Source organism: Dysidea avara, chromosome 5 (genome assembly GCF_963678975.1).
Source record: "Dysidea avara chromosome 5, odDysAvar1.4, whole genome shotgun sequence".
NCBI classification, from domain to species: Eukaryota; Metazoa; Porifera; class Demospongiae; order Dictyoceratida; family Dysideidae; genus Dysidea; species Dysidea avara.
The window spans coordinates 7,518,783-7,538,852 of record NC_089276.1 but is presented as its reverse complement, the minus strand read 5'-3'; the positions used below and the strand labels follow the sequence as shown (position 1 = coordinate 7,538,852).

General features: G+C 38.5%; 3 protein-coding genes across 3 annotated transcripts; 1 reads left to right on the top strand and 2 right to left on the bottom strand.

Annotated features, from left to right (window-relative positions):
• Positions 1 to 1,629: 1,629 nt before the first annotated feature.
• Positions 1,630 to 2,112, bottom strand: LOC136254957 (52 kDa repressor of the inhibitor of the protein kinase-like). Its single transcript, XM_066047677.1, has one exon. The coding sequence runs from the start codon at positions 2,110 to 2,112 to the stop codon at positions 1,630 to 1,632; it is 483 nt and encodes a 160-aa protein (XP_065903749.1).
• Positions 2,113 to 2,168: 56 nt separating this feature from the next.
• On the bottom strand, positions 2,169 to 4,420 carry LOC136254956 (zinc finger MYM-type protein 1-like). The gene is made up of 2 exons (XM_066047676.1): positions 4,225 to 4,420; positions 2,169 to 3,643 (listed from the first exon to the last, which is right to left on the bottom strand). The coding sequence occupies exons 1-2, from the start codon at positions 4,418 to 4,420 to the stop codon at positions 2,169 to 2,171; spliced, it is 1,671 nt and encodes a 556-aa protein (XP_065903748.1).
• Positions 4,421 to 4,841: 421 nt separating this feature from the next.
• LOC136256289 (HEPACAM family member 2-like) lies at positions 4,842 to 19,035 on the top strand. Its single transcript, XM_066049210.1, has 3 exons — positions 4,842 to 4,956; positions 14,358 to 14,624; positions 18,950 to 19,035. Exons 1-3 carry the CDS (start codon positions 4,878 to 4,880, stop codon positions 19,000 to 19,002), a joined length of 399 nt encoding a protein of 132 aa, XP_065905282.1. The 5' UTR covers positions 4,842 to 4,877; the 3' UTR covers positions 19,003 to 19,035.
• The last annotated feature ends 1,035 nt before the right edge of the window (positions 19,036 to 20,070 follow it).

Below are 20,070 nucleotides of genomic sequence, written 5' to 3'. Positions count from 1 at the left end.
TTTGAGAGAGGAGGAAGTTGTATCGTTGACTGAAATATTGTGTATTAGTTCGTCACAGTTACTGATTTACTAAGTCCAATGTTGTGGCGTACGGCGTGGTTGATCATGTGAACAATAATAATATTCCAACCAAAGCACACTATACAATATATACATACATGCATACACTGCTACAATATTATATACAAGTGTCTGTCCCATGATATCCAATGGTCACAATGTTGGAGGATGTTGTAGTTGTTAGTTTTTGCACCTCTACAAATCTTGAGTAATAGTCTGCTACCAGCAAGTAGTGAGAGCCTTTTAGTTCAAAGAGATCTGCAGCTATTCGCTCCCATGGGTAATTTGGCAAGGGTGTTGTCATTAATGGCTCTCTGGGTAAAACTGTCAATTTTTGCCAAGTTGGGCAGGACTGTACAAAATGTTCTATGGCTGTAGAAACTCCTGGCCACCAGACAGAAGAAGCAATTCGTAATTTGTAACGCTGTATACCTTGATGACCATGATGGATTTTGTCAAGAGTTTCTTGTCTCATCTCTGAGGGTACCACAATTCGTGTTTGATACAGCAGTAGGTTTTTGCTGAGTGTAAGACAACCTCGGTATCTCCAGTATTCTTTAAGCTCTCTGCTAAGTTGATTTCTGGATGGCCACCCAGATGTGCAAAATTCAATCAGTTTTGAGCAGATTCTATCATTTGCCTGTTTCTTTGCATAAGTCTCTAAACGGTCTGCACTGGCTGGGAGCACTGTTCTTATGGCTTGGACAAACTGCTCTGTTTCTCTGGAGCTAATAGCAGTTGCATCACAGGATTCCCTTAGTGGTGCTCTAGACAGGGTGTCTGCAGTGTATAAGGACTTCCCTGGCACATGCTGAATTGTGCACTGAAATCGCATAAGGCGCAGCCTAAACCGTAACACTCTGGGAGGTAGCAAATCCAAGCTCTTCTGTCCTAAGAGTGGTACAAGAGACTTGTGATCAGTTTCCAACATGATGACTTTGCCAAGGGTGTACTTGGAAAACTTCTCCGAGGCCCATGTCAGAGCAAGAGCCTCCTTTTCGATTAGGGCATATCGAAGTTCTGTCTCACTCAATGCATGCAGGGCCGCCCAGAGAAATAGAGGGGCCCAGGGCAAGAAGTTAAATTGGGGCCCCTATATAAAGATGTGATTAGCAGAATGGTGAAACACAATTCGCATGCGAAGCATGCGCTATCTAGGGGTGTCTGGGGGCATGCCCCCCCAGGAAATTTTTGAAAAATTAGTGTTCTGAGATTGAATGTTAGAGGTATTTTAGGGTCTCATTTTCAGTTGGATTCATTGTATAAACCATGCATTAATGTCTGTTACTACAGTATAGCTAAATGTGTGTAGATGTGTGTGTGTGTGTATGTGTGGGAGAGAGAGGGATGCTCAGTTGCTTAGCTGTGAACTTAATAATGAAACTTTATTGTGTTTATTTTTTCTGTAGGCCAGCACATTGCCACATGCACAAATTTAACTTCAGCTTTTGCTTTTACTATGTAAATTTTTGAAAAGTATGATTTTACTATTATTGATACATGTCATACACATAGAATTTAGGTATCACTATGACACTATAGGTATTACAACTGATCAAATTGATAGGGTTATTGATATGAAGAGTCTGAAGATGAAGAAGGAAAGTGAATTCTTCTGGCTCTCAGTGATGCAAAAGAATCGATGATGTTGTCATAATTTAATCCTTTTGCTAAATCATGTTCGCATGACATCAAAATCAGATGTGAGAGGCGTTCTTGTCCCATTGTTGATCTCAGATGATTCTTTACAATTGATAGTTTGCTAAAGGTTCTTTCTCCTTCAGCAACTGATACTGGTATTGTGATTAAAATTCTCAAGGCAATACATGTTTGAGGGAAAATATTCTGTAGTCCCTTTTGATAAATTAGGTTAAGTAGATTAAGTGATGACACTGTTCCAAATAATTCTTTACCTACCATGGTCATGTGAAGAATCTCTTCAGAAAAATCATCTACTGTCAAGTCATTTGAGTAGAATTTTGCAAGTTTAACAGCTTTTGCAACATTGGAGTCTGCATCACCTTTACTTGGTTGCCAAATAAATGAAAACATATCATTAATGTTTCCTGGTTTTTGGGATCTCAATTCAATCTCTTGTGTTAGTTTGTCTAAGGCAACATAAAAACATCAATCCGAAACCTGTCTTCTTCATTAGCATGAATGTGAGCATTTCTGGGGTCTTCACCAGGTAAAGCTTTACATTTCCTTTGTCTTTTCTGTTTAAACTGTTCCTCAAAGCCCAGATTAGATGCCACAGTTCTAGCCTCATCAAGAATAGCTGACCATGATTCACTGATACGATGCAGATCACTGGTAAGTAGTGCAAACAGCCGTATCTCTTCATCTAGAGTAAGTTGAGTACCTTGAAGCAAACAACTAACATTATGAATGGCTTGCAAAACCTTGAACCAAAAGGTTGCCAAAACAACGAATTCAAAAGAGAAAAACCATTTATGCAGTGCTACAACCTCATTGTATAAGTCACCCGGTAGGTCAAAGTCCTCTTTCAATGTTTCCAAAGCACTCAAAATCTCCCTGGGCCTTTTTACCAGGGATTTTACAGCATCAATTCGAGCACTCCATCGAGTCTCCGACAATCTGTGTAAAGATATACTTGTTTTATCCTGTAAAACTTTCCATCTAGATGCACTGCCACTAAACAAATTGTACAACTTTTGTATGTTCTCAAAAAAACACTTTACATCTGTACTGGACTCAGCTGCATGGACACCACAAAGATTAAGGCTGTGTGCACTGCAAGGCAAATATATCGCTTGGGGATTTTTTTGTAAGATTAGTGCTTGTACACCTTTATATATCCCTGACATGTTTGAGCCATTATCATACCCTTGACCCCTGCAGTTTTGAAGATCTATTTCATTTTTCTCCAATACACTACATAGCAAGTCAGCTATATCTTTTCCTTTCTTTTTTTCACAGTCTTCAAGCATCAGAAAACGCTCTTTTACATCCCAAACATTGTCTTCATTTCTGTGCACATACCTTAGAACAAACGTAATTTGCTCTGTATGTGATACAACTGGGGTTGCATCAACAATTACACTATAATATATAGCATTCTTAGATTCTGCAAGAAGAGCATCTAGGACCTGTGTACTGCATGCTTCAATAAATTCATTTTGCGATCTCCATGAAAGGTAGTGTGTTTGCATACGGCTTTCTGATATCTGATGTTGCTTTACATTGTTAAGATGCATTTCTAGTACCTTATTGTGTTTACTCAGCAGCTCTAATATACCTAGAAACAGACCATTGTCTCCATCCCCTATTTTGTTGCTTGATCCCCTAAATGGAAGGTTGCGCTCAGCTAAGAAAAGTATGACATCCAATATGCATTTTAGTATTTCCTTCCATTTAGCTGTTTCTTCATCTATTTGCCTTTGCATAGCAGCATCTATTCCTGTTTTCTTCTTCAAAGCTGCCTCTAAGCATTTCCATTTTAAATAGCGGGAAACATGCAGCATATTTCGTTCATGGCTCTTGACTTGTTCATACAACTTTCGCCAATTGTCCTGAATTCCAGCATCTGGTAGAGCTAACTTGGACGATTCTTGTTTATCATCTGCACCATGAAAGAGACAACAGGGAAAACAAAATAGCTTGCTAGCTGAATGACTCCATGCAAGCCAGTCAACACATGTTTTTCTCCATTTTGCATGTTTTGTCGAATATGTTAGAGGGAAAACTCCTACCATGGGAATCACGCAGGAAACAGGATGGATTTGCTGGTGGACCACTCAGGACAACACTTTCTCTTATTGTATTTGAGAGGTGGGTCCAAGTTGCTGGGTCATTACTAGGCAATGTTATGGCATGATTGGTATCAGCTGAAGATGAAGGTGTTTCGTGTTCAGTGCAAAGTTCTTGCAAAGGCTGACCAAATTCACCGATGTCATGGTTGTCTAAAAAGCAGCTACCTGTATTTTCATTATCATTGCTTAAAGGCAGAGTTTGAGTATGCAAAGATGAGTTGATTTCTACATCATTTCCTCTACAGGTAAAGAGAGTAAAAATCCTTAGACAGTATAGCTATAATTACATCATACCTTTCACTATGACAATCTGCTATAGGTTCCATGTTTTCCTCCAACTTATCTGATTGTCCCGTCACTTAGGCATCACTGGAGCTCAAAGCTGACATACCACTGATGTGCACAGTTGAAATATCCTCTTCTGTCAGTGAATGAGATTTTGTTGGCTGTGTTGCTGGACTAGATCGACATGCAAACCAGCCACACTCTTCTAACGTCTGCCTTCCCTTTTTCTCATTTTCAATCCTTTTCTTTTTCGCTTTTCTTTTTTCAGAACCAGAGAGGTAGGTCCATTTCACACTTGACATTATAGCTAAAGCCTTAATAGCTATTATGCCATTGGCAGCCAATGCCAGGCTCCTACTTACTCACATCACTAGTTAGCTACATATACTCAAATAACTAAAATCAGTACCATACACCTGAAATTGCACGTATATTTATACACATAAAGCTATAATGGTTAATACTTACTTAAAAGGAGCTGGTCACACATATAGCTAATTATAGCAGCATGGCTGTAACATTATTTTTGCGATTAAGGTGTCAAGTCATTAACAGAGGTTTCCTGGTTTACTGGGCTTCAGTTTTTATAACAAAGGCTTCAGTAGTCACAGTCTCTGGCTTCACTAGTCACAGTCTCTGGCTTCTGTTGAATGTCAGTCTGTCAGTCACGATGTCATATAAGCGCCTAATTAGCATGGTTAAAATTGTATTCATTAGGCGCAAAGGGAATAAATCTCGACATACGCCTGATTACTAGTCATGGATAATGTATTTGGAATTCTCCTCCATGTCGTAAGACTGCACAAAGACCAATCACTTCTTTTGATCATTGATGATGGTAGGCGGACACTAAGGTGTAAGTTGATAAAAATTAAAGTAATGATGTAGTATGCGGCTGAATCATAAATTCACTGTTTTAAACTGCATAGCTAGGGGCCCTAAGTGGGGCCCCTAACAGGCTGGGGCCCGGGGAAAAATTCCCCAGTTGCCCCCCCCCCCCTGTGGGCGGCCCTGAATGCATGTGAACTGAAAGCAATTGGGCGCCACTGGTCATGTTGCTTCTGAAGAAGAACGGCTCCTAGGCCATAAGCGGAGGCATCTGCACTAATTTTGGTAGTTGCTGATGGGTCATAAAGTCCCAGTACCCTGTGTGATGAGATTTCTTCTTTAAGCTTGTTAAAAGAATCTTCTTGTGCAGCTTCCCATGTCCAGGCATTCTTGGTGCTTAACAGTTCCCTTAGTGGTTTGGAAAATTGGGCAATGTTTGGGGAGAACTTACCCATTTGATTAACCATACCCATAAATCTTCGAAGTTCTGTCACTGAAGATGGTGGTTTCATTGCTGAGATAGCTGCTGTCTTTCGTGGGTCTGGTGAAACACCATGGTGGTCAATGACATGGCCAAGAAAGGTGATTCGGGTTTGAGAGAACTGGCATTTCTCTGCATTTAATGTAACCCCTGCACATTTAATTCGTTCAAGCACTGCCCGAAGTCTATCATCATGCTCACTAGGGGTGGCCCCAAACACTAGAATGTCATCTACGTGGCATAACACCCCAGGAAGGCCAGATAAAATGTCATTCATGTGGCACTGAAAATTTTCTGGTGCGCTTGATATTCCAAATGGCAGTTTATTAAAGCAGAACCGGCCATATGGTGTAATAAAGGTTGTAAGCAATCTGGATTCCTTGGCCAGTGGGATTTGCCAAAACCCACTGTTTGCATCGAGTTTGCTAAAGATAGTTGCACCAGTAAGCTGTGCCAAGGTAGTATCTACTTTTGGCATTGGATGTACCTCTCGCAGGATCCGGATATTCTCATTCAGGGGCTTCATGTCTACACATATACGAACTGCTCCCGATGGCTTTGGCACAACCACCATAGCTGGACACCAAGGTGTGGGCTCATTAACACGAGATATTACTCCTATGCCCTCCATTCGTTCTAATTCTAAATGAACTTTTGGCCTAAGGGCTAGAGGTATGTTCCTGGGTGTGTGTAGAGCAAATGGCTGTGCATTCGCTTTTAGTTGAATCCTATACTCTTGTGCAAATGTACCCAGACCTGTGAACAGTGATGGATACTGTGAAACAATGTTTTTATCAACTGATTCTACATGTGACAACAAACTCAGTGCTTTTATAGCTGGGAATCCTAACAAGTTTTTAGTAATGTTCTTTACAACATAAACTGGTTGTTTGTAGCATACTTCATTTAGTGTAAGAGTTAGTAATATCTTACCCAGAACTGTTAGTCAGGTGTGATCTGGTCCACAGAGAAATGTGTTAGGTTGCTGTAAGGGCTCTGTCAAACTTAAGCTCTTCCATGTTCCTTCTGATATTATGGTGACCTCAGCTCCAGTGTCAACTTTAAATAATACCACCTTGTCTTTGATCATCACTTTGGCTTCCCAAATGTTGCCTTGAATGCCCTCAACTGTATCCAGGAACCTGATCTCTGATTCTGCTTGGGGTGGTTGGGGTGTGGCTGATATCACTGCAACTGTGTTGGACAGGCATTGAGGGCCATAATGGCCCCGTCTGTTACATCTGTAGCAGGTTGTCTCCTTTGCTGGGCATAGGTGTCTAGGATGTGCTCCACTACCACATCTACGACAGTTGCTCGGTGGTGGTTTAGCAGAAGTGTGGGGTATGGATGGCAATTTCCTTCTCACATTGGTATTCTGCCTCACTGCATCCAGAGAGGTGTCATCTTTGACCTGGGATTTATGTAAAAAATCTTGCTGTACTCTCACTGCTTCTCTCTGACGGATAAGCTTCTTTGCTTTGTCGAGAGTTAGATCTGCTTCTAATTGTAGGCGTTCTGATAATGCACAATCTCGGATTCCCACAACGAGGCGGTCACGGATTAGCTGGTCTTTCATATCACCAAACTCACAGTTATCTGCTAATCTGTGTATTTCTGTGATGAAATGGTCTGCTGACTCATCCAGAAGCTGGCTACGCTGATTAAATCTGGCTCGCTTATAGATCACATTTTTCTTTACTTTAAAATATTTGTCAAATTCGTCTATAACCTTCTCGTTCTTCTTCCTGTCATCTCCTGATATGCAGGTAGTGTCCAGCACTTCCTCCGCTTCCTCTCCTAAGCAGTACAAGAGGGTGCTGACTTGGCATTGTTCTCCTTTCTCAGCTAACCCGGTACTGCTCGAAGCGACACTTCCACTTCGGCCATTCTTCACTCTTTCCAAACGAAAAGGGAGTCGGAGGCTGTAGGTTCATCGTTCTGACACCATGTGGCGTACGGCGTGGTTGATCACGTGAATAATAATAATATTCCAACCAAAGCACACCATACAATGTATACATACATGCATACACTGCTACAATATTATATACAAGTGTCTGTCCCATGATATCCATATGCTACAAATGTGTTTCCATGTATGTGTGTTGGGAATTCAATTAGCTGGGAAAGTTGTATTGAAATACCAGGTCACAGAATAGCGTAGAGAACATAGAATCAGCACTTCAACAAATATCTGGCATATTAAAGTCTCTAAGAATAACAACATTGTTATCAGATTGCAATATGTCAGAAAGAAAATCTAAAAGGTTTTGCTGAGAAGTGACAGAACTGTTTGGGGATTGTATACTAAAGACAGTGTAAGTGGATTGTGAGTGGTGATTTGCAAACAATTACTTCAATATTGTTAGGACTTGGAAGGATTTTGCTAGGGATGGATACGTCGATGGCTAGCATAACTCCACCTCCACGAGAAATAAGTGAGGATAATTTATTGACAATGCTTCTAGCATTCCATAGGCACACGTCAATATCTAGTCAATTTGAGACAGAATTGAGATCCATTGGTTAGGAAGTAGGAGCAGGGTTTGGTGTTGCAGTAGTTGTAGTTATAGATCTGGCTTCTGGAATTGTTGACAAAAACACCAACTTATTTTCAAGTACCTTGGCAAAAACCACATTGTCTACAATGAGGGAATTACGGCAGATTTTGATTTGTTTGCAACTGTATCCACTTTGTAGTAACTGCCATTGTTGCTTGAGCAATAACTGTTCAAAGTCAGTCAATTGTTCCTGTTTTGTCATATCTGGCTTTATGGTAATAGATGACTGGAGGTCTCTTTTCTTAGATAGAATGCTAAGGACATCAGAGGAACATAGGAATTTTACTAGGATTGGTCTTGGCCTTTGGTGATTTCTCTGGTACAGTATCAACAGTGAGACATGATTGCTTGCTGCTTCAACAATATAGCATTAACAAGAGAGTCTGCCTCTCCCCAATTACCTACAACTTAGCCTGTTTGTGCCCCTTATTACCATCTATTAATTCTAATCCAAACTGTACTAAAAGGGTGTGCCCCCCCCCCCCCCCAAACAAATCCAGGGTAAATAAAATTGTAAAACCCAAGGTGGAATTCAAGATCCAAGAAATGGCTGTGGTGGTAGGTAAACGGCAAAAAATTAATTATGACAATTTTAGTGAATTTATGTTACTTTCTCCTACTAGGCCTGGATCCATCCCTGCCTTTGATACCTTTGAAAATCAATGCAAAATAAATTGACTAGTTTTTGGAAACCTGGATCCACCCCTGGTAGCTGCACTTTCTAGCTGTAACATAGTTGAATGAATGACTTGTAATGTAGCTGAATGCTCTAATATAGGGTGACTGCATTATTAGAGTATCTTGAATGCACTCTGGTATTCAGCACAAAATTCACCTGAATTGTCATTATTAAAATTTTAGTTATTAACCTACCATCACAGCCATTCTTGGATGCAACCTTGGACTTCAGATATTTTCACTCTGTGTTTGGGGGAAGGGCACACCCTTTTTATTTGGCTGCTTTTGGATTAGATATCACTTTTTGTAATTTGAGTCTTTCTTTTAACTCGTCTTTTCTCTTTACTACAGGAATGAGGATTATGAGAATTATGAGATTTTAAATTAATTTTTTAGCTACATGTACATTTGAACCATTGATTTAGTAATGTGCAATTATGCAATTGTGTTAATTGGTCATATACAATGTTCACATGAACTCTCTATACAGGTTGACTTAATTGTTTGTAGTACAGGGTTACGTATATGAAGCTAAAATTTTGATAGGGAGGCTTATAGTGACTCTTATACTACATGATGAATAGTTTTTGTAGCTGAACTCTGTACAGAATGACTTGTAACCTAGCTAATTCTCTACAGAGAGACTTGCAATATTGCTAGATTCTCTACAGGATGATTTTTATGCAGCTGAGCTCTCTACAGTGAGACTAGTTATGTAACTGTACTGTATACTTTAGGGTTATTTGTAATGTAGCTAAACTCTCTACACAGTGACTTGTAATAGCTGAACCTTCCACAGGATGACTTGCAACTTAGCTGAACTTTTTACAGGGCAACTTGTAACTTGGCTGAACTCTCTACGGGATGACTTGTAATGTAGCGGAACTTTCTACAGGGTTGCTTGTAACTTAGCTGAACTTATTCTACAGCTTATCTCTACAGGTTGACTTGTAAATGTAGCTGAACTCTCCACAGGGTGACTGGATGAACATTATAATAGATTTATTTCTTAGCTGCATGACTGCTCTGTTACGATGGCTGCCAAAAAACCCATTAGAGCATCTTGATCTCACACTTGCTACACATAGTTGGTATAACCCAATGACTTCTATACCACTGAAGGGAGCTTTGAAGATAATTAATCCATCTAAACACTGATTTTTAGCTCATTTCCCTGAGCACTTTGTCTTGTAGGCATGGAAAGTAATCGGTTTTTACTGTATTAGCTAATCTTGATCATGTAATTGCTACACACTGTTGGATTTTGCACTGGTCTTTAGCTCAATTTCTTATAGATTTTGGGTTCATTAGTTATCCTATCAATGTACTGATTTTCAGCTTTTTCCCATAAGCAGTTTACCTTGTAACATATTGGTGTTATTTAATCACAAATAACTCCTTAACTGTTTATCATTTTCCAGCCAAACTTGTGCCTTAAAAGCCCCTTCTGTGTTCCAGATTTTGATAATTCATTCATGCAGCTTTTGTAAGTGTGCAAAACAATGAAGAAAAATAAAAGTGAAGAAATTAAGTTAATCTTTGAAGTCTCAATCTCAGGATTGTTGAAGTGAGTTTGCTTAAATTTGCTCTGTTGACTACTGAAGGTGGAGAGTATTTTCACAGCAAAAATTGTTTCATTTTGTAAAGGCTTGCAGCACTGAACTATAGCTACAACTGCATGACAATCACATTTTCTTTCTTCCTATCAATACACATGGTATGCCGGCTGGCTTCTTGGGCTACACAACACACTACTGTGTGTGTCTTGATATTGATTTTGTTTTTGTTTGAGTGGGGAATACAATATGGTATTTTGAAGAGCGACGAGCTAATTGCAATAACTGTAAAGGGTTGGCGGCGCGTCTTCACAGTGACACCTCTATATGAATCCACTGTTTTATAAAACTACAATCATTACTACTAACACCTGGGACGGCATGGTCAGTCACGTACCCCCATCTCTGGATCGCGTGACTTCCCTACAAACTATGCATCATATTTACATGACATGCTGTGTTCATTTCTAATACACATCGGAATATAACACTTCTTAAACCCCAGTGCGTGGGAGTATCAAAGCGCCGCGCTCGGTTATAACTACCATACAGCTAGACAGAGCGGCACTGCTACTGTACGATATTTTTATTTATTAATGCTTTACAGCACAAGTGCTGAAGGTCTGTAGGACACTTGGTCCTACAGCCTGCTCAAAGACTTTAGCTACTTAGACTTTAACTACTTAAGGTGTGTTTTAAAAGTTGGAGAAAGGAGAAAAAATCCATGACTGGACCTAGGTAGCCTCGAACCTGCAGCCATCCGATTTACGCTCGATACATTAGTTATCACCCAGTGATAACTAACTTATCACCCTGTTGCGGAGCCACTCAGTCTCTTTCATGACATCATAATAACCGCGAATGGTATTGTTTACCGATGGAACAAAGAGCCAAATAAGGAAATATTGATACAAAACACACCAATACAGCACTTAAAACTACCTAAATCTTACAAGAAAACTGTTAATCCTTTACACAATAACACTACAAGTTACCAATACGATAGTTTAACAAATGTCAAGAATAGTACGTGACGATTTTCGCTCCAGCAATCACTCCCAACGGTCACTATGGTGAAGAACTAACTTCCTCTAGCTTCATCGTTCTATCTTGGACTATGGTAGCCACTTGTTGGTCTTTATTTTTCTCTTGCACACCACGCGACACCACTATACCGATTTCTGACGAAGGCGAATCATACCTGAAACCGCTGCTTCATAACACCGCCCTTCGCTACAGTTTTGTAGGCAGTATGTAAGGTCTTTCTTGTGGCTACAAAGTAGAATCTCCACACAATTCGGACGAAATCTTGAGCACAGTTACAGGACTCAAACCGGAACTTAATTTACTATCCGTAAACTTCTGCGCACTCCCGCGCACTGGGATATAAAACAGTTATATCCCGTATACTCGGATGATATCATTGTTATTACACTCGTCCTCGGCTCCGCCTCGGACTCGTGTAATAACAATGATATCACCCTCGTACCGGTTTATAACTATAACTTATTGTTTTACTGTGATTTAATATCATGGACTACTCCAGCTTGTTTCAGTACTTTTTATGCAATGTGCTATTGGTCCCTACTCTCAAATTTTTGTGTGCTTGTTAACATTGCTACTACCATTTCTTATCTTTTTCTAAGGATTTTTTGAAAGTTGCAACATTTTTCACAGCTTGGAATTGGCTATGTAATACCCCAAATCGCATAGGAATTCAGCTATAATTACTGTAAATAATATAAATTCATTTATTTATTTATACAAATCATAACTACAGTATGTTGAATCATTTCAGATATGTAATGTAGTGTGCAGTGACAACAAAGTGATGGCTTGTCAAGAAATCTATTTTATTGGCGAAACATACTTGAAATACACTTTGAAGTTTGATACAACAGAATTACCAAATAGTATAGACTCATTAGAGGTAGCATCAAGAAATTCATCAGTTGCCTCACAAATATAATTGCCATCATCAGTAGCTGTGACATTAGTTATCATCAGTGTGGTTATGCTAAAACTTGATGTTATTGATATGTGTCCAGGATCAGCCATCAATACAACACCATTTAAATGCCATGTATATCTGATTTGATCGATACCTCCAGTAGCTCCGTACAGTAAAACTAACACTGTCACCAATATTGGCAACCTACTGTGCATTTCCATTATGGTATCTTGAGCACAGTATGGATATAACACTGCTTATTGCTTTACTGTGATTTAATATCATGCACTACTTCAGCTCGTTTTAGTACTTTTTATCAATGTGCTATGGTCCCTACTATAGTTGAAAATTCCAATTTTTTTGTGTACTTGTTTGTTAACTTTCAAATATCATACAGTATGATAGTACTGTATAGTAGGGACCACAAAGGTGTGGGCGTAGCCCATGAAAACACCACCCAACATCACTAACTGACTAACTGAGTAACTGACTGATGCCTTCATACAAGCATAACTCAATAATGGCTAAGGCTACAGGCTTGATTTTTTCACTGTTTGACATCATTTCCACCCGAGGGGTGCTTTTTGGCATACCGCAGTATGAACAATGCATTCTTCATGGGCTTACCAGTGTCCTCCTTTGTGTCTCATTCATCTTTGCTGACAGCAAAAAGTTTCCATTTGGCAGTAGCACATGATGGCTTCCCTTCATAGTGGAAATTGTCTGTATTTTTCATAGTGGCTACTTTAATTGCAGTGGTGCTTTTCAAACAGTTCTTGATTCGTACTGCTGCGTAACGGGTTGAACATAGCCGACAATGAAGCTAATGGATACTTCACTTTTCAGACCATAATTGATATAACTGTTGTGAGGTGCCATTTCTTTCTATTGATGTGAGATGTGTGCATTCACAGTCATAATGATTCTATTTTACAAAAAGGTTAACAAACAAGTACACAAACATTTTTGGCATTTTCAACTAGAGTAGGGACTATAGCACATCAATAAAAAGTACTGAAACAAGCTGGAGTGGTGCACGATATTAAATCACAGTAAAACAATAAGAAGTGTTATATCCCTGCTGTGCATTTCCATTATGGTATCTTGAGCACAGTAGGAATTATATAACACTTCTGATTGTTTTACTGTGATTTAATATCATGTTCTACTCCAGCTTGTTTCAGTACTTTTTATTAATTTGTTATGGTCCCTACTCTAGTTGAAAATTCAAATTTTTTTGTGCACTTGTAATTACTATAATGATTTTATTAGTGTTGTTCTGGTTCTAAGGTACTAAAACTAAAAGTACTTTTAGTAAATACAATGATTTTTTTAGTCACAACTATAAATCAAAATTATGAGGTATCTGAAATTTTTTGATCCAAAAAAACTTAACTAATACCTTGAAAATATGTAGTTAAAATTTAAAACTATAAACGTGGTTCTAATACTAGTACTAAAGTACATAAAAGGTTTCATACAAAACCGAACCCTGCAGAGCATTTTAAGAGGCAAAGACCACTGTTGATTATCACAGTTTATTAAAGTTGCTTATGTGTGCAATTGAATAATAAAACATCATTGGATTTATGCCTTATAAGCTGTCAACCTCAGTTTTTAATGCTAACTAAATTCCTGGGTACTAAGATTTCAGTAATACTGACAACTCCTGTAACAGAGGATACTAAAACTAACAAAAACTCCTGTAAACAGGTGGTACTATTGGGGGCACTAGATCTAATACTAACAACAAATGCTTTTAAAATTGAGTACAGTAGGACCTTGATTATCCGAATCTCGATTCTCCAAATGTTCAATTATCCAAACAGTATAAGTGACTACTCTATTAGAGTATTTCGTCATTAGGTGAACGTTCTATTAGAGTAGTGTATGTTCTATTAGAGTAGTTGAACAGAACTCTCTATATAAATGAATAGGCTTCATTTATCCAAAAAAATTCACTTATCTGAACACTTTTATGGTTGAACTGGCACACAGGAGTTCGGATAATGGAGGTCCTACTGTACTATAACTAGAAAATGATTGTGCAGTACTAAAACAACACTGGTTACACACATTTCCTGACAAAGTGTTCTAGAATATTGTTAATCCGTGCTATGTTAAATGTGAATATAATTATGTGAGTGCGTGTATATGTTACTCACGTCATCCTCTTTTTCACAGTATCGTCTCCAAATGGCACTGTTGAGGTTACTCCTAAAAATCCGGCAGTGGATCACTTTACTAATGTCACATTTACATGTCAATCGGATGCCGGTTCCAACCTCAATTACACCTGGTTGTACAATGATGCTACACCAAACAATGATGCCATTGTGATCAATGATAGCCAGTTGACAGTGAACAATGTAACTTACCTCCTTGGGGGAACTTATACATGTGTTGTAAGCAATATTGCTGGAGAAGGAAGGAACAGTAGTGACTTGTATGGTAAGATTTATAATAAATTTGCTTTGAATAGAATCCAAAGCAAATAAACTGTAGAATTTGAAACATGCAACTAAACAGAATATGCCTAATTATATTGAAGAACAGGTTTAAAACAATCTGTAATATTTATATAGGCTTTAGTGTATATATAAAGACTAGTTTTTAAAAAATAAAAATGAAATAGGGATCTATGCAGCAAAAAGTAGTGAAGCAAGAGATAAATTATGGTATTAAAGCATAGCTCAGTGGAAAAGTCCCTACTTTGGTATTGAGCAAAATAATTGTTATATCTAATGTGCCAAAATGGGGACTTTCCCACTGAGCTATGCTGTAATGCCATAATTCATCTATTGTTTCACTACTTTTTGCTGCATAGATCCCTACTTCACTTTTAAATTTACAATTTTTAAAAATACTAATTTGTTTAGTTTTTTTGTTGTAGCACAGCTATATAGCTACAATGTAAATTGTGACTGTTCTATTAGAATATCATACATGACTGTTGTATTAGAGTATATCTCGAGTCAGCCAAGAGGTGTGCAGCTAGCTAGACCAATAAAGGATGAAGTCATTTTGTTTGCTGCTAAGTAATAATTCTGTGGCGTCTGTATTATGTTGCTGAAAGAAAGTGTTGATACGGAAAATTAATGCCTCGATATGGTTTTGTTGGATGAAGAAGAAGACAAGCAGCCTGATTGAAGATAAAAGAAAAGACAAGGTGCAGAGGGCCTACACTCATTGGAACCCCAAAAGACACATCCCTCTGGTGAGTTTGTTGTTGTGGCATAAAATGGTGGCCATGCGCTGCTTCATTTGGCCTCTAACCTTGTGACCGTGGTCAGTGAGTGAGGCAGTGAGACTAAGGCCATTCCAAATAAGATTCCCGTCCTGATGTTTTCATTATTCGGTGCAGGTGGGAGGCTTATTATCATTATTCATTATTAAAGATGTGACTGCTCTATTAGAGTATCTCGATCTTGAGAGGATTTCAAGGTCATGAAAAGGGCTTCTTTGCAAGCTAACAACCACCAGAACCATTTATTTTTAGGTTTCATAGCAATGCAAAATAAAAGGCTCCATGAGAAGTTTCCAGAAAGCAGCACAGGAAGTGGTTTTGGAAACATAATGACAATAAGGACATGCAATGTGGGTGCCAAGACATGATGCGGGCGGAGGACGGGAAACTACACTCTCATTTGGAGTGGCCTAAAATTTGAGTTTTGTCGATTTTTTTAAAATTCTATATCCGGCCACCTGCAAGTGTTTTGTTATAGTTTTTATATTACGTGGACTAGTGCTATTCCGTAAAGATGATTTTTGCTGCGTAAAATGTCTCTAGGATGATTTTTAAAGGTGGAATTTTGGGTGGCGTGCGACATTTTCAGGGTGGTCCCTACTTAAACGGTACTACGTACTGTTTGATAATTATAGTAGGCAGCATAGCACACAAATATGATGATTTTGTGCACTTTGTGAGAAAAGCGTTGAACTTAGCACATAGTTTGATACGCCCCTGGTAGTTCACATTAGTTGATAATTAATAGAACCACAAACAACTATTTGTCTCAAGCTGATATTTTCACTTGTCGACGGCCGTCCAATTATGGTGGTTGTTTTGGTGGGTGTGCAAGGTTCTATGGTTCTCCTACAGAATTATGCTATAGCACTAGTGATGTGATCAGCCACAGATTGTGGCTCACGATAGCATGAGGCTTGAGGGCAAATACCCGAGGGTTCCTAAATTTGAATTCACAGGGATTTCTGAAGCCGTACGAACAATCCTGCACTATCATATCCCAAGCTAATCTTGGGATGGAAGAGCTACATTTGGAATGGATTCAAGTCTGCCACACAAGACTCCCTTCAATGTCTGTGAATTTCTTCCCATCATTCAAAATCCCATACCTTAATTATTGATTTTATTCACATATTAATGTAATTGGTTTGTATATATTCATTTCAATGTAGTCTCCTGTAGACCTAGGGGTGAGCTAGGTGTTTTGCACACATGGTACATAGCCTTTAACCACTTGCTATCTGCAATGTTCCTACACGGCAAGCACACACAGATTATCTCTCTCCATTAATTGTTTAACTTGTTACAAGGAGAATAAGAGAGGTAATTCAAAGTGTAAAAAGTGGACATTTTGGGGACTCCAAAGTGCACATGCCATGTGTGTGTGTTGCATAGAATGGAGGCTGTGCGATATGGCATACCACAGAGATCATGTTGTGGTGTTTTTAAATCAGTCACACACTCACTGACCACATGGGCATGCTTGGCTGGTTGCAGGCATGCTTGGCTGGTTGCAGGCATGCTTGGTTTCCTAAATTTGTTTTCTGAAAATTGTGTGTGTACACATAATTCTTTTCAGTACTTGCACAGCTTAAAAGCTTAATTTAAAATCAGCCAGTGAGAGTGCTTGGTAAACCCTCCTGCATTAACCTTATACTGGCTGGTAAGCTTTACTCTGAGGCATATGCTTCAGCTTCATGCCATTCGTAATACAGGTGAAACTGACTTCTGAATGCATGTGAACAGACTGACGGTACGAATAATAGTATATAGCGTTGGCTACAAGAAACTACATACCTCTTCTTATTGAAAGGGATATCCCTCTTGTATAAGCATACAAAGAGCAGACTCAAGGCTTTGTAGAGCGAAATTTTAAATTTCTACTCTGATTTTATAGCAGGGGGTGATGCCTGGATTTTAGAAACAGCAACTTAATTGGTGCTTCTGTTACTATTTTCTAATAATAGATTTATTACACTAAGATTCTTCTGTGATGATATTTTGCATTTTGGTTATTAATATCAGCTGTTTAGGAACTCCATTTTGTTCTAGTGTAATCCCTACATTAATAGCAAAGCAGGATAGAAGAGAAAGAGCTTGTATTTTTTGGTTGTAATTCCATAGCTTTTACTCCGATTTAACTGCAACCACAAGTCATGCATAAATAGACAATCCACAGTGTTACTTTTAGCCGTTTGTCCGTAATGATTAGGGGTGGTTCAGTAGACATATCAGCACCTGTCTTTTGTGTGATGTTCTATTGTATGTCTCTTCTAAACAAGGATTGGCCTTGGGCAATTGGTGGAGTTTAATCAATCAATCAATAGTCAATCTTCCTTAATTGAAAATATGTTTCAACTGCTTAGATTAGGATTGCCTGTACTTTTATGCTACACAGTTAGGGGAATAACTTAAGTAGGGGAGATAAGAACAATGGTAAATACACTGTGAGAAGTACATGCATGGGGCCTACTTTCACAAGAAATTTTGAAAATCCAGCCTTCTAAATTTGGCAACAAGTTTGCCTGAATTTTTAAAATCATGTCTACTTGAGGTATTAGAGTGGTTGACTGCCCTATTAAAGTATCTTTAAATGTGTACCTACAGTTCAGGTTTCCACGGAAATCCCCTTTGAAAAATGATTACACAACAGTTAAGTATTTTAATTAATTATTGCAGCGTATGCCTATAATTAGTGATTCGCATGCTCAGCACTCCATAAATTGACTCTGTAAAATATTTATTTACAGATAATTTCACACTAAAATTGTTGTCTCAGAGCATCTAAATTAAGGGGGTCTAAGCATCTAAGCTAAGGTGGTCTGGGGGCCATGCCCCCAGACCACCTTAGCACAAGCACAGTCACCCATGTCAGTGTATATAATATGTCCACCTTCGAAACTGGAAACCCCCTTTATAAATTCCTAGATCCGCCACTGTGTACCTGTATTAAGGAAAATGCATACTAGTCAAGTCATTGCTTTTATGTACTAGACATATTAAAAATTTAAAATAAGAAATAGTGATCGCTGAAAAAAGCCACGAAACAAGAAGGGATCGCTGGGGTGGTAATGTAAACCACAAATCCCTATTTTGACTCTTTATACTCAAATGGAGCATTTATTTAGAGCCAAAATAGGGATTTGTGGTTTACATTACCACCCCAGCGATCCCTTCTTGTTTCGTGGCTTTTTTCAGCGATCCCTATTTCTTATTTTAAATTTTTAATATGTCTAGTTTGTGTACTATTTCCAAATCCATTTATGGATTATAAGTTATTTGGCACATTAGTGTAGTAAGCTAACATTAACTAGATATCTTATGCAATATTAATTTTGTAATCTATGTAAAGACTGTATTTTCATCCTGATTTGTACATGCACAAAATATAAGGCAGGATATATTAATTCCTAGTCTACACTCAGTGTTTCAGCAATCATCGTCATACTTTGTGCCATTGCTGAAAACACACTGCTATATGAGCTAGCTACCTGTCAGAAGAATTACTGATTGTGTACCTATCATACAGGAGACAGTGTTGATGACGACACAGGAGACTTGAAGAAGAACAAGATGTCTTAGGTGTTTATTCTAACAGAAGGACAAGAATGAAACTCCATGATACAAGTTATAAGAATGGTAACTGTTAGTGTTATAATTCCAGTAGAGTAGGACTGAGCAATAGTATCGATAGTGCGATATATCGCGATAGTAAATCACTATCGTTATCGCGATAGTAGGGATATCACTATCGTGATAGTTATGATAAGCTCAGATCTGCATTAAAATGGTATTAACAACCCTTCTATACTGTTTTACAGTTGGCATTACCAGCTTTCTTACAAAGGAGTTGCCTGTAAAAGCTTTACCAAAAGTCCATATTCATCGGCTGCCCACACAGTTAATTAACAAATGTCCTGTACATGCAAAATAACTTTCTATATTACTGCAAATCATAGCTATACAACTAAGACTTTGTTAAGAGCAAAGTGTTTCATAAACTATCGGGATAGTATTCACTATCGCGATATTTAATGAGGAACTATCGTGATAGTAAAATTTTTACTATCGCTCAGCACTACAGTAGAGTCCAATTTTTTTTCAAAAGAGAAGATAAATTTTCATGTGATATAACGATGCATACATCAAGCATGTGAATTATAGGTGTAGAGTTGTCTAGCAGAATAGGTAGTGAAGAGATAGCTATACACTGTAGCTGTAGTGCTGTTATTGTAGCGATGACACTACCTTTGTATAAATGCACGTATGAACAAGGCTGCATGTAGCAGCAACCGTGTGAGTTAGTGTTAATCAAGCTAAATAGGAGGAGATGACTAGGCTTGACCGAAAAGTCTTCCTATGCCGGTGTCTACATGTACAAATCACAATGTCACTACTAGTGGCCAGTGACATAGCCAGTCTTACATGATTACCAGGGATTTGGCAGTCATTACCCATGCAGGAGTACTTTAAACTGGCATATAAAGTTCCAATTTCCAGGACTTAGACTGGGCTCTAGCCCTGGAAAGCCTAGGTGTAGCCTGCTAGCAGCAGTGTATCATAAAGTGGAACACCATAGGTATAGTCAGCAAAGTCTGGTTAGCATGTGGTCATAAATGCTTGCAACTGTCAATGTCACTATAGTACAGT

Bases quoted from the DNA above. Each gene is read 5' to 3' on its own strand.
- LOC136254957 (XM_066047677.1), bottom strand. From the start codon at position 2,112: ATGTTTTCATTTATTTGGCAACCAAGTAAAGGTGATGCAGACTCCAAT.
- LOC136254956 (XM_066047676.1), bottom strand. From the start codon at position 4,420: ATGTCAAGTGTGAAATGGACCTACCTCTCTGGTTCTGAAAAAAGAAAA. The intron at 3,644-4,224 runs GTATGTCAGCTT...TTCATGGTGCAG, and splicing joins TTCAACTGTGCACATCAGTG to ATGATAAACAAGAATCGTCC.
- LOC136256289 (XM_066049210.1), top strand. From the start codon at position 4,878: ATGGATAATGTATTTGGAATTCTCCTCCATGTCGTAAGACTGCACAAA. The intron at 4,957-14,357 runs GTAGGCGGACAC...TCTTTTTCACAG, and splicing joins TCTTTTGATCATTGATGATG to TATCGTCTCCAAATGGCACT. The intron at 14,625-18,949 runs GTAAGATTTATA...CCTATCATACAG, and splicing joins GAACAGTAGTGACTTGTATG to GAGACAGTGTTGATGACGAC.